At 39.7% G+C, this 25,725-nt stretch overlaps 1 protein-coding gene across 4 annotated transcripts; it reads left to right on the top strand.

Annotated features, from left to right (window-relative positions):
* The first annotated feature begins 517 nt into the window (after nt 1-517).
* meis2b (Meis homeobox 2b) lies at nt 518-23,585 on the top strand. 4 transcript variants are annotated; one of them, XM_041958628.1, is made up of 13 exons: nt 518-529; nt 787-1,019; nt 1,577-1,718; nt 2,002-2,052; nt 2,319-2,369; nt 2,478-2,624; nt 5,061; nt 6,334-6,441; nt 15,801-15,940; nt 18,751-18,827; nt 20,417-20,475; nt 20,713-20,802; nt 23,527-23,585. In XM_041958628.1, exons 1-13 carry the CDS (start codon nt 518-520, stop codon nt 23,583-23,585), a joined length of 1,170 nt encoding a protein of 389 aa, XP_041814562.1. The 4 variants fall into 4 exon arrangements, with proteins under 4 accessions (XP_041814562.1, XP_041814560.1, XP_041814561.1 ...); XM_041958626.1 differs by lacking the exon at nt 5,061 and having other exon boundaries at nt 6,327-6,441; nt 20,417-20,486; nt 20,688-20,802; XM_041958627.1 differs by lacking the exon at nt 5,061 and having other exon boundaries at nt 6,327-6,441.
* Nucleotides 23,586-25,725: the final 2,140 nt, after the last annotated feature.

Below are 25,725 nucleotides of genomic sequence, written 5' to 3' on the forward strand. Positions count from 1 at the left end.
GAAAGTCACGACCGGAAGACAACGTTTTAAAACGCAGTGCCTTGTCAGTAGGCTGGGGCTAGATGCACCCACCCTGCTCCTCCACGTTCCGGCAACAGCGAGTCTTGCTGATCACAGAACGGTCCTATAAGCGGCTCTCCAGCCGAAACGCGGACAGTGTGTGTCGGCGCGCAGACACATGAGGACGCACTGAGAACAGAGAACTAAAATCATCGTCAATGCATTCTTGTTACAAGGACAACTCGGAACCAACATCAAACCTTCAGGTGTGACACATTATTAATAATCTCTGTGTTGAAGAACCACAGTTGCCAGTGCGCGGTTTGGCACTTGTTGTAGGCTAAAGTGAGGACAGATGGTATTTTTGATCGCGTTTCCTTGATTTCAATCATTATTGACTTGCTCCATGCCAAAGAACAGACCAGGATTATAACTCACTCTTGGATGTAAAAGGCATCGATTTAACTACTCATCAACACTAAACTTCTCTTTAGACGTCTGGATATTGCGCACGGAGATGGCGCAAAGGGTACGTCTAATTTGACAGATTATTTTTTTATATTTTCATGATTAAAATACTTTGCACAAGTTTATTCGTTTTCACCATAGATCATTTTACATCTTTAAGACGGGTTCCAGTGATTAACACAAGGTAAATACATGCATGGAAAATGATGTGGACTTCAATGCTCTTATTAATTTAGATGGACAATCTTATTTTTGTCCCAACACTTTTTGTCCCGTCACATGTTCATGCTTTAATGTCCTCTTCAACTTTTACCCCAGTACGATGAGCTGGCTCATTATGGAGGCGCAATGGACGGAGTCGGAGTCCCCACCTCCATGTACGGAGACCCGCACGCCCCCCGGCCTCTGGCCCAGGTTCACCACCTGAACCACGGGCCGCCCCCGCACCCGACGCAGCACTATGGAGCCCATGCGCCGCACAACATCATGCCCAGCAGCATGGGTAGCGCTGTCAACGACGCACTTAAGAGAGACAAGGACCAAATCTACGGGTGTGGATATAGTAGTCATAATAATAACAATAATTGTACCCAGCAGTTTGTTATGAGCCAATAGAAACAATTCCAAATGAAACGTCGTTGGTTATTTTTTAACAGACAAAAACACAAATTTCCATGTAGCTGTTTGGCTGAAAGCCAGAATGACATTTTACATAAAGTATCTATTTTTTAACCTTGCAACTAATCCTCATCATGGGATTAAGTAATTACAATAATTTGCAGATATAGTTTCAGTTTTGTGTATTTTTGCTGTTTGAAACAAGACAAATAATGTACTTGATACTTCATTCGCATCGACAATTACTTCAGCTCTCTGACCAAGTTGTTTGCATTCGAAACATATGAAATAATCTAACCGCAGCGGCGCATTTCTTCCCTTGCATAAATAAATATTTGTTAACTTACAACGCGGCTTTCTTTTGTCAGACTCAACAAGCTTAACCTGAAATGTTATCTGCCGCTGCTTTGATGTACTGTAGGCAATAGTTCATGCACAGGCCTAACAATGGCTATATAATCAAATGGGCCTGTCTTCGCCTGTCTTGTAGCCACCCTTTATTCCCTCTGCTGGCTCTGGTGTTCGAAAAGTGTGAGCTGGCGACCTGCACGCCCAGGGAGCCCGGGGTTGCGGGTGGTGACGTCTGCTCCTCCGACTCATTCAATGAAGACATAACCGTGTTTGCAAAACAGGTAGGACTACTGTGAACCGAATATACTGGAATTAAGAGAGCCGTTAAGATAAAAAACAATTAAACGTCAAGAAAAATAATCTTAAATCAAATGCAGTCGTGCAACCGATTGTGTTTATAGTCAAAACTCCAACATTTAGTTTTGTGCGAAAAAATTAAGTGAAATTACTGACTGGTTTATTGTTTAGTCAGTATGATGAATGGTTAAAATCGCCCCGATTCTAAAAAAACGAAATCTGCTCTACAGCACCAACTGACGCCTTACATTTTCTTTCCCTGTCCAGATACGCGCAGAGAAACCATTATTTTCCTCCAACCCGGAGCTGGATAACTTGGTGAGGACTTCCTCCTCTGTCTGTCGTTCTCCTTTTCTGCTGTGTGTTGCTCCCTGAGCAGCGCAACTTCACACTGTTAGGACACATTTTTCTTTTTTTTTCTTTTTCGTTTTCTTGTGATTACATAAAATTAATTACTTGTATTATGTTGGTAATTAGCAAATGCACACATTAATCATTACTGTGGCACCCTGTGCGTCCCTGAAGTCATGTCTTATTTTGTAAAAATGTTTTTGAGAAAGCGATTTAAAATTTATGTTTTTTAGATGATTCAAGCGATTCAAGTCCTACGATTTCATCTCCTGGAATTAGAGAAGGTGAATATTCTATTCTCTATTCTGCCAGATCTAATTCACATTAATAGAACATTTTATTATTTGTCTGCTAAAACTCGGCTAATCTTAATAAAAGACTGGTTCATGCAGGTTCATGAGCTCTGTGATAACTTCTGCCACCGGTACATCAGCTGTCTGAAAGGAAAAATGCCCATCGACCTGGTCATAGAGGAGCGAGACGTCTGCAAGTCGGACTTCGACGACCTCTCGGGATCCTCCACCAACCTTGCAGATCATGTGAGTCAATCTGCCTGCTTTAAATGTATATATAAAAAAAAAAGTAGTACATGCTACATCAGTGCGCCCCTTCTTCTCGCAAATGTAGAGGAGCAGCTTGTGGATCCGATCTAATTTTCTGTGATCACCGTTTTTGTTTTCTGTTTTTGTTTTAAGAGTTGTGTGAGTTGCTTGCAGAGACCTGCTTCCATCCTGTTTGAATCACTTCTGTAACTTCTATTTTCTAATTATTGAAAAGTTATCATCTAGCTGTTGTGTACTCACCCAAGTGGCTAATAGCTGCTGTATGCTGCAGACTCTTAAGACGACAAAAAAAAAAAAAAAACGTGTTATCTAAAACAATTCAATTTTTTTGAGTTTGTTCTAATCTTTGCATTTTTAAATAACACTCTGTTGAGTTTCAACTCTTAAGGTCGCTAAAAGAATTCTGATAAAACAAGCTGACAAGGGGGAAAAATACCTTTTTGTGGAATTTCCCAGAACTTAACAAATGCAGAGTGACTCGGGTTGAAAGACAACTTTGGTTGATTTTAAGTACACATGAGGCAAAAACAAAAAAAAAAACAAAAAAACTAACACATAAAACAGGATGAATGGTTGTTGGATTTGGTGAGTTTTCGGTGTTGTTTATGAAGCTAGGGGCTGCTTGCTGTTTCATGACCTGTCAGCCCTGCTGATGGTGTTGTGCAGACCATCAGAGGAGATTTTATGTGTGAGGAACTGGTGTGCTGAGAATAATCACACTATGGACAGTTGAGATTTGTTGTTTAAATCAAATTTTGTCTGCAAATGAGGCTTTGTAACTTTATTTATCTGATCTTTATAGGGCAAAGTAGTCAGACATGATAATGATGATGATGATCATCACAGCACAAAGTACAGCTGCCAGTGTTATGTTTGCTCTTGGGCTTCAGTTTTCCTCACCCTCGTGTTTCTCACTCCAATAGGATTATTATAGCTAGAATAGAGGGGGTCTTTGTCAGGCGGCCCTCCCCTGCTGTGTGCTTTACACAGCCTCTTCCTACTTTTGGCACCTGTGCTCATTTACAAAGAGGCAAATTCAGATGTTGAAGTGATTCAGACCTACAATATAGCAGCAGCAGTGTTGGACTGGATTTATTGACACATTGCTTCAAAAATTCATTTCGATTGTTAGCAGAAAACATGTTGACTCCTAACTTAGGTCCTCCATGAACAGCTGTAGTTTTACAGTCTAATTCACTCACGTGCTTCAGTGGACATGGATGACCAACACTTCTCAACTTTTCAGAGCTCTCAATTGCTTTAGATCGGGTCAAGGGAGATTTCTATAGTTGCTGAATAGATTTTAAGCAGATTTTTGATATGAATATAAAGTATACAGCAGAAAGTAAATCCTAATTTTTCTATAATCAATTTTAAGGCTGTCTCCATCCTCTTGAAAATAAAATACAAAAATGTGCATTATCCAAAAATGCATGGCATCTAATGGGGTCATGAGAAATCTACAAGCTAATAATTAGATGCTGGGCTAGAGAAGGCTAAGCATGTCATTTTCACAATGCCAAAACTACAACAGGCACAAAATGTTGTCTGTCTGTAGTTTCAGTGTAAAATGTCACAACTGATTTTGATGACTTCATGAATATACATTCTCTGTGTTCTTGAGAGTGCAATTCTTCATATGCTTCCTTCTACATCAAGCGGCAAAACACAATTGATGTGTATATGTCTGTGTGTATGTTTGAGCCACCAGTTGATGTGATATGACACTCCCCTGCTGTAATGCCTTCCCTCTAACGGCTGCTGCATAATGAATGTGCTGCTTTCCTCTGGGTACAAAGATATGCACAGCTTTGTAATACCACGATCTGTTTATGATTCACAGGGCCCAAAGTTTACATATGTCAGTTTAAGCATTTTGACATTTGAGTCCTAAGATTTTATTTCCTCAAGGTGAGTGAAAATCTGCCAGTACAATCTTATTTCGCCAAGTTTCTATTTTAATCAATATATTTCAAGAATTTTATTGAAAGAGTTTTTTTTATTCAAGACCTGTGCTCTGGTCTGTGCAAGACACTGATACTCATTCCTAGAGAATTCTAGAATCAAAGGAAACTGTGTGAACAAATAGACCTACCTACCTATATATATATATATATATATATATATATATATATATATATATATATATATATAAACCTTCACTATCAGCATCAAGCAAACTATGCATTTTGTGCCTTGATTGGGGATTAGAAGATTGAGAGTTGATGTAAAAGAAATGAAAAGCAACCCAGACTGAATTGAAAAGTGGATGTTAGTATACATGGTAGATCATGTAGACAGATCTCTTTAACCTTAAAATAAACAAAATTAAATTAATAATTAGAATAATTAGAATTTTCTTCCATATTATGAGTTTGACAGTCTTGTCTAATTTCAAATTGTACATGTAAGCGTGGACATTAGATCCATGTGTACCTGAAAAGTTACACTACCGGTTTATCCATAGTCAGTTTTCCTAAATCGTCTTTAATCAGGACTGCCCTGCTTCCTTTGGAGCAACCCTTTGGTTAAATGCCATAAATTCAAGTATTTAAATATGTGGTTTTCCTGATAGCACAGAACCAGTCAACCTTTATAGGGTAATTCCCTGATATATATGATAATTTAAGTCCAAACCTTGAGTCTGTAGAAAAATTCACTTCTTTGTAGCTGTAGCTCACCTGTCAGATAAATAATGGTGTAATAATACTCAGTTTGACCTGATTGTACTGAACAAGTACCATTTCATTCAAAATATTTGCCATGTTTAAGAAAAGCATAAAGCTTAGATGTGTTGCTGTGTTCATTTTGATGGCTGTCTTTACCTTATGCTTGCTGCTACTGGTCATTTTGTGTAGGAATTTAAACTGTCTTTACAATGACTAATGATGACTAACCATGTGAAACAGAAAGAAACTACTGTACAGGTAAACATGAGCGTGAATATTTGTAGCATTATCTTCATTTGTGTACGAATCTCACACACAGACTGCACACTATCCTCCATTCTGTTAATTGGATTTTAACAGATGGGGGTTAGGAAATAAGACCCTCATTAGCTTAATAAATGCAAGCACATGGTGCCTCTTTGAGTAGCTGTGTGCACTGAGGAGTTGTAATTATTGTGCTGCTGGACAAGAAAAGAGGGTCCATCATTGAGAGGCCTCATTCACGCTGCACCATTGTCCTTGCGCTTCTTGTTGTCATCTGCCGAGCTCTTCATCTGATCACCATCCGGCAAACAGCTGACGCGTAGGCTGAAGAGAGAGATCTGCTGTTTGGTTTGGGCTTATGGCTGTCTGAGTGGCCAAGCCAGTCAGCCCAATAAATACAGGGTTTCTCCCCAGCATTGGTCACAGAAACAGCCAGGAAACAGGAGAGCCACATGCTGCAGGGTTACTAAGTTGTCCTCTAGGTTTTCGCTCCTACTCTTTCTGCAACTGCATTTAAACATCCCTCTTGGACAGAATGGTAATGTTGTTCTTGTCTTACATTTTTGACAACTTTGTTCCTACCATACTATGCCAATCATGAGATGCAGCTGTCTTTGGGGAAGTGCATAATGGACCTCATACTGGACCTATTGGACCTTCCTCATCTATTTTTCCCCTCTCCTCTCTTCCTCTCTATTCCTTATCTCCTGTCCCCTGGTGTGTGGACCTCTCCCTGACCTCTCAGAACCCAGCGTCCTGGAGAGACATGGATGACGCCCACTCCACACCCTCTGTGGGCACTCCGGGACCATCCAGTGGGGGACACGTCTCCCACAGTGGAGACAACACCAGTGAACTCGGTAAGAGTGCATCCTCTTTCATATCAAAGCTCTGACTTTCTTGTGACCTCTTCCTGAGGCCTGGGCACTGCTGCCTGGTGACTTGGGGGGATTTGAAGAAACTTCATGCACTGACCTCATCTAATCACTTTGTCTTATTTGCGTTAATAACACAGATTTCTGAGTTCGGGGATGACAGCTCTTGCTGATATTAGCGTAACCCTATTGTGAAAGTGCTGCTGAGAGTAGTTCCTAATTTTCTCATGCTTGAGTAACAGTTGCTAAAAACTTTGTAGGGAATTACTCACCATCTTCCATTTTTTAAATGAAAATGTGTATTTATGATTTTTAAAAATGTACGTCTTCATTATGAACCAAGGGGCTTTGGGCTGCGTTCTACAGACATGGTAGAGAATCGGAAAGTATTGAGAGATAGACTGTAGCTTCCATTGAGGACAGTGAGGCCATGTCCTCCATATTTTTTTGAGAAACCTGGTGGTGTTGTATAGTTTCAAACAATGCACATGGTGCAAACAGACTAAAGTGATTTCAGTTATTTTCGAATACATGAAAATTTGTCTATATTTTTACACCGACAAAATAAACATAGAGGATTTACTACCCACCAGGATTTAGTCCTGGCAGTGAAGAGAAACCACATTTAGACACCATTTGTGACAGTAAATTGCATCTAGAAAAAATATAATTGATCAGGAAATTATTTATGACATAGTATTTCTAAAATAAGAAGAAACACACATTGTTGGTTTTGGTCTTTCATGGGATTTGCTGACGGTACAAACAAAACAGTACAGTACAATGCTCTACAGTGTTGTCCTTTAAATTAGTGTTTTCAAAGTACAGATTCTCAGATAATAGTGTTGCTTGTTTGCACATTGATGCCTCTACATTTTTAAAATCATACAGTTAAAATTACACATTCACAGATGTGAATGATCTAAAAGGAGACTTCAAGTAAGAAAACCACAAAAGCAAGTAATTGTTGATTTTCCCATGTAATTGTGGCTCCTTAACTTTTTCAGTCAGTGGGAGTTCTCAATTTTAGGTGAGTTACCACTGATGAAGAGATTTTCTTAGTTTACTCTAGTTGTCTGCTGTTATCTCCCTCTGATGCCATCCAGCCCTGGCCGCTCTTGTGTTGTCCTGGTTCCTGCACTTTATGCGATTTCTGATGTGCTAATTGGAGGCTATAAGGGTTTTATGGCTTGTTTTTGTTTTCTTCCCGTTGACTGCAGTAAAAATAGAAGACTTTAAAGCAACTTTCCACCCTCTGCCCATCAGGCATCAAGGAGTAGAGCACTAACGAGAACAATAGGAGGATGCTTTGCAAGACAAAACAAACTCAAAGGATTAAGAGACAATCAGAAACAGATCAAGACTCTTCCTTTGAGTTTACACCCAATGCTTTTGAAAATCATCTTAGCCTCTCACATTCACTTAAGATGCACTGATAGTGTGACATGTTTGTTTTGGTAAATCTTAATTCACCCATTCAGTATCTAGAAGTTGATGTAAAGACGAGCTGAGAAAGGCCACTGTGTGAATAGCTTCTTTCCTTTAGGCTTTTTTTAAACAACAGTGGGTGGAAAACCAAAGGTCTATACCCTTTTGACCTGGGAGAGGATGCATAGAGGATGGGGGTGCAGACTGCCCCCCCATAGGGATGTAAGGACAGAGCACTTTATGTATGAGGAACAAAGGGAAAGAAGAGGGCAGAATGATCATCAATCTGTGGTTGCTGCTGCAGGATCTACTGGATACTACCTGCTGTGTCACCCTGGGCCTCTTTTCCTTGTTTCCAGGCTATTTTCATGCCAGGAAAGGGTGAAACACACAACTAGAAATGATAGAAAGGAAAGCTAGAGGTATATCATTCTGATATCATTTGGAGCAGGTAGTTGTTTTAGAGTTGTAATACTGTTGTCATACATATCAGTGTAGTACTTGGAAAGTATGGTCACTTTTTTCATGAGCTGATGTGAGCATCCTAAAACTGCCTTTAGATTATGTTCTGATACACTGTACTACTTCAGTAGTTATAGACTAATGAATGGATTGATGGATTGAGTTTTTGCTTTCAACACCAACCTACCAGGTTTGTGTCCCTTCTCATTCCAGTAGTCAGCGTTGTATATTGTTGTACAGATACACTGACTCCAGTGGCAGCGGTTGAGGACTGTGGCTAGGCATGTAACACTCAGGTTTACATCCTATGTTCCAGATGTTGTTAGATTTAGGCAACTAAAACATTTGGTTAAAGTAAGAGAAAGATTGTGATTCTGGCCAAATATTGTAAAAAGTCAGTGTGTTCCATTTCATACCCCAAATCAGCAATTTCCAAAGAATAATGTTCATTTTGCACCAAATCGCAGGACACAAATTACATCCAGAAACAACATTCAATACCAGTGCTGGAAATAGTGTGCTCATTAGTGAAGTGATAAGCAAAGGTGGTGGATGAATGTGTAGCCCATTGAATGTAACCTGGGGTTTTGCAAAATCATCCAATGTCAATGTAATGTTAAGCAATTAGGTGTAAGGCGAACTGGCTAAACATCACTGTACATTGAAGGAATAACAACTCATCACACAGAGGAGGAAGGAGGAAGGTGGTGGCAGCTGATGGCTGTGTATCTTGTAGCAAACAAACATCAAATATCTGACAATTCAGACGTCTGCAGGTCTGTTGATTGTCAGACATGCTATAATTATGCTACTACTCATGCCATACTTCTACAAAGCACTGCTTGCATGTCTGAGCAACTTTACATGACCAACACACTATCTTGCTCCCTTTCAATACACATTGAAGGTCAGCCAGTAGCCACAAGTAGTACAAGAGCTCTACTGCGGAATCAAAGGTTGTTGATAGTCATGCAGCTATCGCCACAAGTGATTACGTTGTACCATTTGTCTTGATGAGCATGTATTTGTTTACTGGTACTGCTACTATCCACTGTGATATCCCTGACCTGGATGAAGTGTGCTGCCTGCCATGGTGCTGGGGAAGCAGTGCATTGGGATGCCTTGATTGGCGGTCTGCTTGTGCTTAGGTCTGAGGTGGGACATACATGACTGGTTGGTGGAGCAGCATGTCTGGTGAACTCTGACAGGTGCAGTGTGGCGGCAAAAGGTTGTGGATGGCTGTCAGCTTGTACTTCGGTATTGTGCAACGTGGAGCAGGATGTTCGCAGCTGGCTACATGATCACTGGGCCAAGTTGGTTCAACCAGCAATTAAGAAATAAGTGCAGTCCTATCAGGGCATACCATCATATTCCATCGGTGGGTACCAGGCCTTAAAATTACATGCCTGAAGAGCTCTGACAAAAGCAAGTTTGAATATTTTTAACACCATTTAAACTTTTACCTGTACTTTTATTTTTATATTTAGACAAAATTATACTTGTGCAGTCAAGTGCACCTATAATGGCAATTTCTGAATCATGGTTAACTCCTGTTTTTTAATTTCAATAGAAAATTACCATCTATTGCATAGAGCATGCGCTGAAATAACTGGTAGTGGAGTTGCATTTAATGTGAGTTAGAAATATGTTCATTCAACAACACAAATTGAGACATTGCAACAGGTTGTATATTCTTGTCACCTATGAGCCCCCAAAAATGTGTCTGTTTATCATAGCTCACTGATGTCAGTAAGGAGCTTGTTGTATTGGGTGGTATCAACCATTTATATCAATTTATCCCATACCCAATGGGGAAATTCCATTTGAAATCTTTTAAGTAATCCCCAGGTTGTGCTACAGAAAGGACACACAGAGTCAAAAACTGTAACATTGTCATTGAGTGCAACATCGGAAAATTAGCTCAAGCATAGATCAAGCAAAATTTATAGTTTTTTCAAAATTACAAATGGCAAAGAGAAATAAAATATTCCTTAGGCAGAATGATAAATGATAATGATAAAAATGAAAAGTTAATTTCAATCCAACAGAAGACAGGAAGTGATTGTGTTGTCATTGTGTAGTAGGATTTTAAAATCCGCTGTCACCACCACTAAAGTTGTGGTGATGTGGCTTCAAGCCCTGGCTAACCACAGGTAGATGATGAATCCATTGTATGGCTTGTGGTTTGGCTCATGGCTGCCTGCACCTCTGTAAGCTCCCAGATTTTGGTTGTTGACTTGTTAGCTGGGTGATATGCTGAGAGGGCTGTCTTTGATAGCTCAACCCTCAGGGTGACTGCTGTTGACCACAGCTAAGCTCTCCCAGGAATGTTAGTAAGGGGTCTGGGGGAGGACATGGAGGAGGCTTGAAATATCCATCACAAAGACCCAACTAAAACAAAAGGCAGTGGCGGTGATTCAAAAAAATCCTGCACACTTGTGTTGACAAAAGGAATGTGAGGAAAAGGATGTGTTACATCTTTTTGTCACATCCCGAGCCTGGAGTCAGAAGGAAGGAATGTGGTGATGTGGAAGCTCTGACATGTCAATGAAATTGCAGCTTCACTAAGACAGGGAGCTAATGTCCTTTTAACATTTGTCATGTTGTGGATCTTAGAAATGTGGAAATGTTTGATGATTGTCTCCAGGCCAATTTGTGTGACCAGTAGTTGTAATTAGCTAGTGGTCGCACACAGCATGGGGAACATGAGCTCGATATGCCTGCTATAGCATATGTGTCAAAAGAAATGACAAAATTCTGTTCACCTCCTGATGTAATTGAGATTTTTTTTTTAATTTGCCTTTCTTATGAACCAACCATTTAAAAACCAAACAAAGGATGATTTATTATATAAAACCACAGGCTTGTCAGCTTCTACAACTCATGCCTTGTCACGCCCTCTAAATTATCCCAGTTTGCCCAAATGACACTTATGTACTGTGGTCATCTTTGCAGCATGCCCAAGTCACGTGCGTACGCTTACAGTGTCACCTACAATGTGAGAAATCACTTAAAGGTCCAGTGTGTAAGATTTAGGGGGATCTCATGGGAGAAATTAATACACAATCATAATATGCTTTCATTAGTTTATAATAATCTGCAAATTAGAACCTTTGTGTTTCATTACCTTATAATGAGCTATGTAGATCTACACAGGGACCAAGTCCTCTTCCATGGAGACCAACATGTTGCACCGCCATGTTTATACAGTAGCCCAGAACAAACAAACCCAACACTGGTTCTGGAGAGGTCCATTTGCATTTTTAGCAGCCACCGTTGGTTCTCCTATGTTCTTGGAAGGGGCGGCGTAGACAAGGGGTATTCAGTTGGTTGTAATCTGCAACCTCACCTCTAGAAGCCACTATATCCGACACACTGGTCAGTGAATTGGGAAATGCCAATGGTCTCCTCCACTGGATTTAAAAAGTGCTCCAGCATCCCTAGAAATCTTCTTTATTCCACAGCCATTAGCGTGTGCAACTTATCAATAGACTTCTGGCTACTGCAGTCAGAATTTAGAACAGTACCTCTCACTGCATCATTTGCTGCTGCCAGCATGCAAACTGCTTGGCTTTGAACAGCATTAAACAATTGCATGTCACCATCAATAGTTTCTAATTTTCAGGTTCACCTTCTCTTACTTCATTTAGAGCTGTATATCATGTCTAATAAGGGGAGGGGCAGCAAGGTGTCACTGATGATGGATCAGGGCCCTGCTGAGCTCATTAGGCAGGCCACACTGGCTTTGCATTACTGATGCAGCTTTGACTGTTGCAATCAGTTCTGCTAGCTACTTCACACTTTGTCTTATGGACATATCGTCCACCAACTTCTTCACCCAGCATTAACACCCCCTGACGTAGAGAGAGCATAAACTGTGGAGGAGGAGATGAAAGAGAAAGAAGACAGCCAATATTTTGAAATAGAATTAGTTGAATTAGAACAACTTTTTAAGAAAATAAGGGCTTTTTAGGACTCAGTAGTTGATAAATTGTGTTGGAAAGATGTAGCTTTTAAAGACTCTTTTATTTGTTTTTTCTAAGATCTTAGTCACAGGTTAATCATCAGCAGTTTACTTGAATACGATACGTGAATACAACAGTATACGTCAAACTGTATTTACAAATTACTTCACTTACTCTCCAAAGCATTAATGTAATCTAAAGTAAAGAACAAGAAATAATTAAAATAACATTAAAATATAGCTGCAAGCAGTGATTCGTGGTTCAAGCCCTTTTGCAATCATCAGAAAGAAGCAGCCTAATGGGCCAAAATTGAAGCCACAAGCAGTAACAAGCGTGTTTCAGGCTCCACAAAGACAAGCAAAGTCACTTCAGCTGCTTTAATTTCTTTATACAGGGGGTGAGACCTAGCACACACTTGAGAATTTGAATGAAGGAAAAGAATATACACATACATACACACATTGGTAAGTATTCAAAAAATAACTAAGTAGAGAAATAGAAAAGAATACAGCCGCAATGGGGGAGACTGAACAGTACATTTACATTGAACACGATAAGCCCTGTGGCAAAGTTCTAATTTAACTTTTTGTAAACCACAATCCTATTGAGTAAGAGATACCATTGACTCAGAATACGTACAGTATTCGTACCTGTCAACATTAGGATTTGGAAATGGAAATGAAATCTTCTTGCATTTAGACAAGGGTACACACAGTGAGTCCTGCAGTCACCACAAGGCAAGCACTTGCTTTAAAATATCAGGGCAACAAAGATTCTGTGAAAATCCCTGCATTATATAAATGAAAAGACAAAAGGGCATATAAATTCAGTGCTTAGGTTAACATGTATATTACTTTAAATATGTGTACACATCACTTACATATTATGCTTCAGTTGTGATTTTTAGAGAGGCTATTGGCAATTTGTAGGAGAGAGTGATTATGAAAATGGAAGAGACAGTTCAAATGCGGTCATGCCCCTCTTGGGTACCATTATGCTTGGCAGATTTGTTATTTGTTGCGTGTTATGAATGACACACTAAAATCTGGGTGACATATTTTACAAAAAGCATGACTTTGACCAACCTGAACCTGAACCTGTTTTGGCAGATACTCCATCGCTTACACATTCATCCTTCATGTTACAGCTAGCAGCTAGCTCTACGTACTGTCACCTGCTGTCCTGGAGGGAAATGTATATATTTATTTAGAAAGGTGGGAAAATATTTAAACAGGTGGACAGCAGGAGAGTAAAATACAGAAGAGTCCTGGGAAAATGGATTGATAAATCTGACAGTATTTAGTCCAATATTATAATACTAACCTCCTGCCTAATATAAAGGCTGTCATTCATTAACAAAGTGCGTGCTGCAAAATAATATGGAGATTTCTGCAGTGTTCACAATATGTCAATGGCTTCTTGATGTTCTGAATGCAGCAGAAGAATAATAGAAAAGGAAAAAAAAACTATTAAATATAGATTAAAGAGAGATAAAATCTATAACAGCACAGGGTGAACAGAGCTGAGTATATGAGAGCAGTAGTAGTAGAAGGGGGTAGAAAGGATAGGAAGACTTCTCTTCATATCTTGGGGTGCTGTTTTTTTATGTGTTTTTCTTCTCAGCCCTGGGGCAATACTCCAGCCATCCCTCCAGTAATGCCCACCCCTCCATCTACACCCCCCTCACCTACCCCCTCTGGGGTCACGCATGCAGACACAGGCAGGCAGGGAGGAGCAGGGGGGCATGGGAGACTTGCACAGTTATACGACTTTGAGACTGCATCGTCACACACTGGTTAGAATGGCTGAGTTGCCGGGGAACAGTCAGAAGCGATTAGTGTAGCAGAGGATCTGCCCCGCGGCTTTCCCCTCTCTGGAGCAGAAGAAAAAGGGATGAGGAGAGGAGAGACCAGGGTGGGGTGTCGAGGGTGGGTGGAGGGGAAACCAGCGTGCCTTCCTTAGATACAATTAGGCCGAATGAGTCCTAGTTGTTCTTTCTTTCTTTCTTTCTTTCTTTCTTTCTTTCTTTACCTTTGGCGTTTTTTTGTTTCTGAACTTTATGATCTGAAGATGGAAAATACTACTGTAACAAACATAAAACTCAAGTCATCTTTAGCCCACTGTTTATGATTGAGATTTATATAATTATTTATTAAATGGACTTGGCCTTTCATGTGTGGTAGCAGTTGCTCAAAGCTTTTGATATTTTTTATGATCATAAATATGTCGATTTAAGAGTTAATTTCATTCTATTGCAATGCCTGTCAGCATTTTTATGTGTGTAAGCCCCCACCACCTGAGGAAATCTTTGCCCACAAGAAGTAACTTAACCAACAAACTGAAGGATAGGTGGATGAAAATACAAAGTACAGAGTAGAGGGCAGTGGCAATGTGAACACTGTATCCTGTTTTTGACTCAGAGCTGGACACCATCCGTCAGAATTCCCACAACCCCCAGAGCCCCCAACCCGAGAACAGAATAGTTTTAATGTCAATATTCATTAGTTGAAATATTTATGCATGAATATGGCTCATATAGGTACCTTTGATTGATGTATCTCTAAAAACAAAAAGACACGCTCGGGCAAATCTTAAGAAAAGTTGGGTTCCTGTCCTGCCTCAGGGGAGGAGTCTCTCAGATGCATTATTCACATGCCCTCCAGGCAGGCTTTCAAGGCTTCTCTGCCCTGAGGGCAAGAAAAATAACCACCACTGTTAAAAGCAAATCATCTCGGCTGATGCACAATTAATGGCAGAGAGGGAAAGGGAGTAGAGTACCCCTTGTGCTGCAAGATGGAGTGAGTTAGCTAGCAGGGGCGGAAATCTCATCTTAAACGAAGCCTCCTGCCTCAATCCACACCAGTTTCCTGCTGAAATCAAACAAGGATGCTGCTAATGGCAGGATCCAGAGCCCTGCATGATGTTGCGCTGCAGACAATCCAACACAGACATTGTCAGTGGGTATGGGTGGAGGGGTGGAGTGGGTGCCAGGGGGATTGCGAGGATGATGGCTTCACGCCTCACTCACCCACCCATTCTGTGTCAGTTCCCCAAAAGAACTCCGAACAGCACAGGGTTTGATGTTATTGGATTTATAATTTTGTTCGCAGGCTAGACTTTTGCTTTAGTTTTTTTTTTCTTCATTGTAGGGAAATATTTCTTCCTACTTCTAACAGAGGTCACAGACTGTATAAATATGAGCACATAGCAGTGAGTCCAACTGCAGTTTGAACGTTCATTATTTCATGGCAGGCACACAGCTCCTGCAGTCATTACCTCATGTCAAACTCGTGGCTCAGATTGAATTAATAGCTCTTGGTTTTATTGAGCTCCCACACTACAAACTCCTCTTCATCATCCAGTGGCCGGGGAGTCAAGCAGAGGTGAGAGGAAGAATCTTGGAGGAATGTAATCTTACTCATGTTTTTGCTGAAGACGAAGGCCACAGTAAAGCTTTCTCATAATTTGACCCCTCATTTCTCATCACAGGAGACGGTCTCGACAATAGTCTGGCATCACCGGGTACAGGAGATGAGGATGATCAGGACAAGAAGAGGCAGAAGAAACGAGGCATCTTCCCCAAAGTGGCCACAAATATAATGAGAGCATGGCTCTTCCAGCACCTTACGGTAAGGGAATTTACCCTAGATCCAGTTAAATGGCTTTTTTTTTGTACAAGCCACGTCCAGCAATGGCTTTTATAGATTTCAAACACTATTACTTTTTCTTTGTCTCTATCACAGCAAACCTACATTGATTTCACTTGATGCTAGAAACAACTGGCAATAGTTGTTTGATACGATGGCTTTTTGCCAAGGAATGAGGCCAGGCTAGTTTTAACCAAAGACATATAGAAACTTAGTTCATCTTTGTTCTATTGTAAGAGAATGAAGCAAAGATGTACTCACAGCTAAAGGTCCTTTTTGAAATACCAGTCCAAGGTTTGTATAGAAATCAACATCAGAAGCCTTTTCGTTCAGAGTTCTGTAAGAGGGGGTGAGTAAGTCCCCACGAGGAAAGCTTTAGCATTTGTCCAAGGTCCAAAAGATACTACTACTACTGCCTCCTCAGTTTGTCTACCTCTCCCATTCTTAGATGTGTTATAACCCCTCATTTGTTTAGTTTGTAAAAGGCCCATACAGGTCCTGTACTCTGAGTAATCCCTTGCTTTCCAAAGCCCACCTTTAGATTTTCCAGATAAAAAAGGAGGATAATTGAATTATCCCCTCTCTGTTCCCCATCTCCTTTCAGGCCTAATTTGTTAAGCACAAGTGTTTGCCATGGCAGGATGTGCCTATGAAAAGTGTGCAAGGGGACTTTGGCCTCTGAAAAGCCTATTGCAACACCCAAGCGATCAAGCATTCATCAGTGGTTGAGGGTGTGAAAGGAGCAGGATTATGTTTTGTCAGACGTTCCAGTGTGAGGCCCGCGGTTGGAAGGCCGTTGGTGGTGGGGGGGGGGGGGTCTGTGCACCGCTAGCCGTAGTCTCCTGCTTTTGTCGTCCATTCTGAAGACCCTTACAAGATGCCCTTCTGAGGAAGCTCATAGAGAAAGCAGCTGTGAAAAGTTTTGATTCGTTATATTGCTATATTCATTATCGGCCCATTAGCCTGTCCATAGTTGTTGGTTTCCACGCAACTCTGCATTTTTCCTCATTCAAAGATTGATGGCAAAGGTTAAATTTGGGTAGCAAACCTGGAACCGACTGAAGGTCACAAGGGTCTCTCAGAGTCAACTGGAGTTTGATTGTTTTCTGAGTTGAGATTTAATTATGTTTTCTGTATCTATGACACCTTAATTATGTAAAAATCACCCAGAATTAACAAGACAAATCATTCCATTCCTTGCTCTTACCCAGTTCCCTGTCTCGCCCCCTCCTTTCAGGATTTTACTACTGGTAGAATTTCTCTGTGAGAATCATTCCAGATGAATGTCCATATCAAAATAATCAAGTGATTGTACATTGATGGCTAAAGTACAGTGTACATTGGGAGTGCTAGGGGGAGGTGGTTCTGGTTAATTTCGCTGATTTGCTGATCAGGGAAATGAAACTTTCCCAATGTGTGTGCAAGCTATTATATTTATCCAAAAATTAATAATAATAAACATTATTCATACAATACATTTGTTAACAGTAGAAAGGCTCAGGATGTCCTATCAGCATGAGCCTTTTATCCCTGGAACACTGACACTCTCCTCTGTCCACTCATATGAACAATCAATGGTGTGTGTTGAAAACATGTGGACATGCAAAAAACCCAAACAACTCTAAATTGTGTAAAACTTTTTTTTCTAACACATAAACGGCCCTTTTTCTAAGAAGTGTGAGTGTAACCTGGAATTTAAAAGGAAAAAAAAGCTAGCTAAGACATTTAGTTTTTCATAACCCTGTTAATGTTGTATAAGTATAATATGAAAGAAATACAATATGATTGGTTTAGATAGAGGATATAAACTCAAGAGTTCTATCAATCTGCCAATTTTAGATTAGCATTTTTTGTGCTTGTTTTTATCAGATTATTGAGCTTTCATTGAGAGATTTTAAATTGCATTAAATAAAACAGGGGTCAGTCAGTTATCAGTTAGAGTCAAACATGCTGTAGAGCAATAGAGATCTTTTTCTTTCTTTGTTTTGAGGGCAGAGAAATCTCTTACTTGACTGCCAGCCACCAAGCTCAGAGGGATGCTTGCAGTCGCTGCAAAATGTTCACTCTGTACAAGTGTGTATATGTGTACCTGTTTTCACCATTGTTATTTTTTTTATTTATCTGTTTGTGTGTTGTATTTGAATATATGTATATATGAGTGTGCACAAAAATGAAGCCTGAAAGCTCATCCTTCACTGATGACCACAGGAGGCGGCTGCTGGCCTGACAGCAGCAGAATGAGTACTGGCCCGCAACCCTGATCTCAGTACATGGGTCACCTCTGCCTACCATCTGCCGCCCTCCTCCCACTGTCGCTCACACACGCACACAGAGCCAGCGGAGGGACCTGGGCTGCAAGACAGGGGGATGAAACAGGGCAGGGAGGGGTTGGGAGTGACGGTGGTCCTAGCTCTATCGGGGCCCCAAACAAAAGCCACCATTGTGCCTGTTTATATCCCACCCGATCATTTGTCAAGCAATGTCAAATACTGTCACACAGTGGCACGTGCTTTTAGCCCCAAGTGTTCATGGGGCCAAACTTTGTTCAGCCTCTGTATTTCCAGAGTCGAATTGTGCACTTACTTCCAGAAAACACTGTACATGGGAGAGACTAGCATAGAATATGATTAAATTTACTGAGTTGGACTTTTGCGTTGAAGAGCCTGCAATTAACGTTAAATCAGCTCTATGCTGGGAGTCCTAATAAATAAATGCAAGTTGTTTTTGGCTGATGCCTTGATGTTTATTTTATTTATAATTTATTATTTGTTTTATGTTTTTCTTACTCACAGCACCCATACCCTTCAGAGGAACAGAAAAAGCAGCTAGCACAAGACACAGGCCTCACCATCCTTCAAGTGAACAACTGGTAAGCCATTCTAAAACCAGATCTGTACATCTGCATTTTCACATAACATCTGGCTGCTTTGATAGCTACTCAAACATGCAGGCAAAATCTGTGTCTTTGATATTTGAAAAACATTATATCATAGATTTGACCTGACTTTATATTGCATATTCTATCCTCATTACTTAGTCAAATCAGAATATGCAGATGTCATACACATATTGCTAGCTTTAGTGTGACTTACTGTTTCTATGGAGCATCTCTGATATCGTCTAACTTAAGGACAATAACTGTCCAAACAGCCTTTCAAAATTCAACATTCATCAAATGAGCTCCTTAGCTTAAGATCTTGGCTCACGATCATCAAATTTAGTCTTGTCTTCACATCTCACAGTAATCCAAGTGTTCCATGTCAGTATATGGATGGTTATATTTTGTTTTAAATACTACTACTAACTAATACTACTAAGTCCTAAATAACAATAGATATGATGAAAAATACCCAAACTGCATCAAACTTCACTTTTCAGGACAGTAATTCCTAAATAATTTCCTAGGAAGGTTTCTGGAAAGAATTATGTATCTAATGATATGTAATTTGGTAGTTAGTTTGGTAGATAGTTTTAAAGACCATAGATCACACTTGAAATTTATTGGAATTGCATAATTGGAAGTGTACTAAACATTGTTTCTATTTCCCTATTAAACTGTCCTAGAACATGTTGAGTACTGCTGCCATACTAATAACAGAAATAACAACCTAAAAAAAACCTAAAACAAACAACCTAATAACAGAGCTGTTCGCTGTTTATCCATGAGTAAAGACAACCACAGGTTTTAGTCAAGGCTCTACGCAATACAAATATCAAATCACACAAACACACCGTGCTGGCTGGATGTATCAATGACAAAACATTGGCAAAACAGTTACCCCAATCACAGCCTCAGGCTACAGGGCTAGACCCAAATCAATACATTTTTGAAGATTCTTGGCTTTCTCTTAATGCCCCAGATTATATCGATAGGAATAAACTAGATTAGTTCTCAAAACCCAAGAGAGACACAATGGGTGTCCTGTCTTCATAAGATGCCAAATGAAACTGATGGTTTTTGTAAATGAATGTTTCACATGACAAATGTGGCATCCTTCTTTTTAAATACTTACAAGCAGATGAGTGAGGGGCAGAGCAGGGCAGGATATAACAAAGACAAAAATCTTAAAAGGAACTCTCAAGATTCCAAAAAAAAATGTAATGTGAAACTCTTTCTTTTCACAACAATTAGGACTTCTGTTTTTATTATTTCTACTAATTTTCTGGTCGACATATGTCAAGGTCACAGGATGACATCTAAGCAAAGTACATTCATTGAAAAAGGCTGTGGGACTGGGAAGCCTAAGCAAGAAAGTGACCCTTGGGTTAACAAGATTTCATCACATCCATGTATTCAAAGGTCAAGAATGTTAAATTAAAACAGATTGATTTGGAAAATGCTACATGCATAAGCTTTTAAGAATTTGCCTTTTTCAACAATGCTTTATCTCCACTCAAGATTTAGTGACTTTTTACATTCATCAAAAAGTTATACACAATATTGTTCTTTTTATTCAGGTTTATCAATGCAAGGAGGCGAATAGTCCAACCTATGATTGACCAGTCCAACAGAGCAGGTAAAGCTGCAGTTCATTCAGTGTTCAGTGTACTAAATACTTCCTACCATTCAATAGACTATTCAGGTGAATCCAAATGTGAACTGTGCTGTCCTACTGACATTACTTATTCCTGTAAAACCACTGAATGTTTCAGAGAAGCAGCCTACAGACTTTGTGAGCAGCTTGTTTTTGAAGCAGAGTGATTGTAGAACTCTAGGTTGGTCACTCAGACTTGTTTCTCTTCTCCTCTCGCAGTAAGTCAAGGTACAACTTATAGTCCAGATGGCCAGCCAATGGGTGGTTTTGTTCTTGATGGGCAGCAGCACATGGGTCTCCGACCTGGAGGTGAGCAATTTCCTATATATGTGTGAAAAAACATACAGTAACATGCCATGTAGGTTTCATGTAATGTTTTGTATGTCTGGTAGCACCATTTCACCACTGTATAGCAACACTTAAAGACAACAGTCTGTGGTTTGTAATTTCAAACGTTGACATAATCATGTTGCTCATACTTATGAAATAAGTTAGCTGCTCTTACAGCCCACTATCGCCTAAGAATTCCGAAGATGATGATGATGATGATGATTATGACAATTTCGTACATCATATTTTACATTTACTGACAACATACAATGCCAAGTAAAGGTATGGAGGTGGAGTTTATGGATGAGGGTGTAGCATGTCCAACTGGAGTTTGCCTCCTGTTACAGACCAGCAATTGATATCTTGGTTTTTATTACCAAGAACCACAATCTTTCCTAACCATAACCTTACCATAGTCGTGAGAGATAAGTGAGTTGGTCTTGAATGGACATGTTTTTGCTGTTTTTGATGTTGGGTGTTTTTTTGGTTTTTTTTTGGTTGTTTGTTTTTACAGAATTGTGCAATATCATTGCTCCTGACAACTGTTTGTGAATCATTAAACAAGGAGCCCAATATTCAGAAAATGATAAGATAAAAAAGATTCAGATAATGCTAAGTAGTTCATCTTCAGCAAACAAAAAAAGTCTAAAAAGAGTATATATGTATATGTGTATACATGCACACACACACACACACACACACACATATATGTTTTAAAAGAACGTTCTTGTTTTATTCTATAAACTACTGACAACATTTCTCCCAAATTCCAAATAAAAATATTGTCATTCAGAGCATTTTTTTTTTTTTTTTGGCAGAAAATGACAAATGGTCAAAAAAACAAAAAAGTTAAAATACTGCAAAGAAAACAAGTTCATATTCATTTTTTAAAAAGACAGTACTAGTGTTTAAACTTCAGGAATCAATATTTGGTGGAATAACCCTGATGCTTGGCATGCTCTCCACCAGTTTTTCACATTGCTGTTGAGTTACTTTATCCCACTCCTGGCAGACACTGTGGGTTGTAGGCCTCTCCAGGTCTCCGTCTAACCATTAGACAACCAGGTGTTGGGCAAAAGTTGGACTCATCAAAGTCATCATACTTCAGTCCTCTATGGTCCAATCCTTATCGTCTTTGCATACCTCAGCCTTGCTCTTCTTTGCTTCTCATTGAAGAAGGGCTTTTTTCTAGCTTTACATGATTTGAGCCTGTTTCGAACCGTTCTCTCTGTGCACTTCACTTCAGCTGCCATTTGCCATTCCTTTTTACTTGTCATCCTACAGTTGCTGGGTGACATTTGAATGAGTTAACGGTCATTCCGGTCAGTGGAGAGTCGTTTTCACCCTCTGCCAGTCTATAGCTTTGTTGTCTGCAATGTCTGCCACTTGACCTTGCTCTTATGAACGGCCTTCTTAGAAATTTTAAGGATGGAACCTTACAACCTGACAATCACTGTACCCCTCTGCCAGTAAAGCCAGACTTGAACCCTTCTTTTCCTCACTCAAACCTTTTCTTTTCAACTCTTTTGCCATGGCCAATAGCAATTTTTTGATTCCAATTACTTTTGAGGTACTACTAGCACTATTTTTGCCATCAAGCTGGTCCTATTGCAAGAGGATAGTGATGATCACGGCAGTGGTTTTTATCACTTTTCCTTGTTAAATAAGATTCAGTTCAGGTGATCACCTAATCAGTAACTCATTAAGTGGAATGAGGTGTGCTTGTGTTGGAATTGAGCAGACACTGGAATGGAATGGCTGTCATACATGTAGAATTGCTGATTTCTGTGTGTGTGTGTGTGTGTGTGTGTGTGTGTGTATATGTATATATGTATAGATAGATAGATAGATAGATAGATAGATAGATAGATAGACAAATAATATAATAATATTGGACTGTAGAAAGATCTAAGAGGTTATCCATGTAAGCAAGTTAGCCTAGCCTGACAGTCCAACTTTTAAATAATTTAAAAATCTATGCTTCCAACTGTCTAGGTAAGCAACTATAGAATGACCATATTTACCAAAGGTCAATGAAGAGACAGCAGTAAGCTACAGCTACTTCTTAGGAAGCAACTGACATTAATTCATCAGTAAAACTGCACATTAAACTGTAGAATGAATATGTCTGATCAAGCTGCATATTTTCACTCAAGAAAGGTTGGTACTGAATCATAGTTATATAGTTTCAGACAAGGCTTTGTGCCTCAATTTCAAAGTTGCAAGGATGTCCACAGCATAATGTCTAGTTACCCTTATGAATACAATAATATGCCGATATAATACAGCATGGCATTCAGGCTAATAGGATTTTTCTGCTTTTACGCTTGCTGGCATCTTGAAGTTACTGGCCATTGTTTGCTTATGGTGCTCTTGTACAATGCAAACAGAGTCCATGAGTGCAATCTCTAGTAATGTTGTTGTGCCAGCTGGAGGCTCCTACCATATAATTTACAGATCTCTGTACCCAGAGTTTGGTGGAGCTGTTGGTCTCTGTTCCTATCTGGGCACAACTTTTGCAGGCTCCATGCGCATCCTAAGTACTAGAGAGATTCTTACATCATACATATGTCTGTATAGCAGGTTCCAATTTGACATGAACACATATGCACACACATACTCACACACATATAATTACATTATTTACTTACAGACACTGAGCAGTCAGTCATGTTGTTGTGTTTTTTTTACTCCTCATTTCAGGGCCGATGGGTGGCATGGGTATGAATATGGGCATGGACGGGCAGTGGCACTACATGTAAATCCATTCCACTGAGGCGAGCCTGAAAAACAAGGTAAGTAAGTAGTGTAGTCTTTGTCTCTCTTCATTTATAACAAAGAACCAATTTCACCATCTCCCCAGTCACCTGTCCTCCACTAATTTCACTCACATTTGTACTTCACCAATGTCATTACACTGGAAAAAACACTTTGCAACTTGAAAGTTTTATATAGACTTCAGCACCCTGCTTTTTAGCATTTGAAACAGCAGCAAGACATTTGTGATGTTAGATGTTATTTTAAGGAAGTTGGTCAGTTTTCAGCTACTTTCCTCTTTTAGAGACTTTCTGGGTAGAATTTACTATGGTTCCAGTACAGTGTTATAACTAACTAATAGAAATGAAGGACAAAACTAATAAAGAACACTAAGAGTTTGTAATTAAAAGTCCTCAAGACTCTCCGTAAGATAATTCAATTCAATTTAGCTTTATTCGTACAGTGCCAGTTGTCTCATGACACTCAGATTTATTGCTTTAATGTCCACATCTGATTTTTATTCAAGACCAGGAACCCGGAACAATTGGCAGGAACAAAATAATTAATTGATTAAATCGATGTCACTATTTTTGATTGTGTCAGCATAAAGTTGAGGAAGATGAAGCACAGATAGTTAGTCCATATTTATTTCTAGACATATTCTTACTACATTTACACTAGTTTCACAAATTGTGTATTTGTGAAAATGGCACACACTCTGTATGAGATTTAGCAGCTGATATCAAATTTTCTGGTATGACATTTTTGTGTGAGCTCAGCAGCAACAACACACAACAGCCTCTCTAGTTAATGTCGTCACGACAACAGTGTCAATCATAGAGAAATCAACCACATTGACACTACATTCAGTGATAACTGTGAATGGTGCTGTGACATTCAATGTCACTAAGATTTTATTGATCAATAGAAAATTTATTTCAGAATAGTAATTCACTAGTGTACTGTAGGCTGTTCATAAGGCGAGGTGGCAGAGGTCAACTACATTTGTCCAAGGGCCAGAAATTTCAAATGAAAAAAACAACCATAAATTGGCCTAATTAGCCTGTGATTGTTAAATATTTTCACTTCTATACAAATTGATTTTATTTGTAGTCTCTATCAGTGTAAAAAAAACATGGAAAATCCATAATGTTAACGAGACATTTAACAAGAAAATGCTCTCAGACCCCCACCAAGGAGACAGCCAGAGCTCAGTACAACACAGTTCAACTACCAGTGAATTAGTCCTTCGTAACAAAAAACAAACAAACAAAAAAAACCTTTCTTCATTGCACCAAAAAGCAAACAAAGACACTCAGTTTGAGACTCAGTACAACAGTTGGCCAACAAAAATAAACCCAAGTGACGCCTCAAGGCATATTCCATTAAAATCACTTGGGTTTATCTGCCTATTTGGGATGAGGTCTAAGAGACAGCTGATGTTTTCGATGAAGAAACTGTTAAAGCTGAAGGTCCATGGAAGAAAAGCAGTTAACATGTTTCTAAGACACTACTAAAGTTCCATAGCACTCTGGTACCACTGTAATGCTAGAAATAATGCTCTGAGTCGAAGGCAGTACATTTTGAGAAATTCCAAACATAAATGTGATGTTTTTAGGAATTAAAGAAAATAAAGAAATCTTTCAGGGGGATTGAGGGTTGGGGTGGGGGAGCCTGAAATCTCTGGGTATTGGGGGCTCTAAATACATTCAATGTGAGGGAAACACAGTCACTCTCCACACCACCTCTGTTGCCCTCTTCTCCATTTTTCTTTTCCTCCACTTCCTCGCCCCCAGCCATCTGATTAAGAGTCAGTGTAATACTCTACCTCCTCCTTCTGCCTCTATCAGCTCCCACCACTGCTGATAGTTCTCAAATCAAGATGTATTGCCTGCCGGAGGCACCCTAGCACAGAGAGTTTTATTTAACACCCACTCTCCACTGCTCAATGAGCCACGCTGTAATGACACTTTCCTTGATTAATAGAGCTCTTTATATGTAAATAGGAGCTACATTTGCTTCATTTTTTTTAACTGGTGCCAATTTTAGCCAACGCAGCCCCCTCTTCCCTGTCTGATAATTCCCCTGGCTTCGCTAATGAAGTTCAAAGTGCAGAGCAAGAGTGACGCTTCATCTAAAAAACAA

Source organism: Chelmon rostratus, chromosome 18 (assembly GCF_017976325.1).
Source record: "Chelmon rostratus isolate fCheRos1 chromosome 18, fCheRos1.pri, whole genome shotgun sequence".
NCBI classification, from domain to species: domain Eukaryota; kingdom Metazoa; phylum Chordata; class Actinopteri; order Chaetodontiformes; family Chaetodontidae; genus Chelmon; species Chelmon rostratus.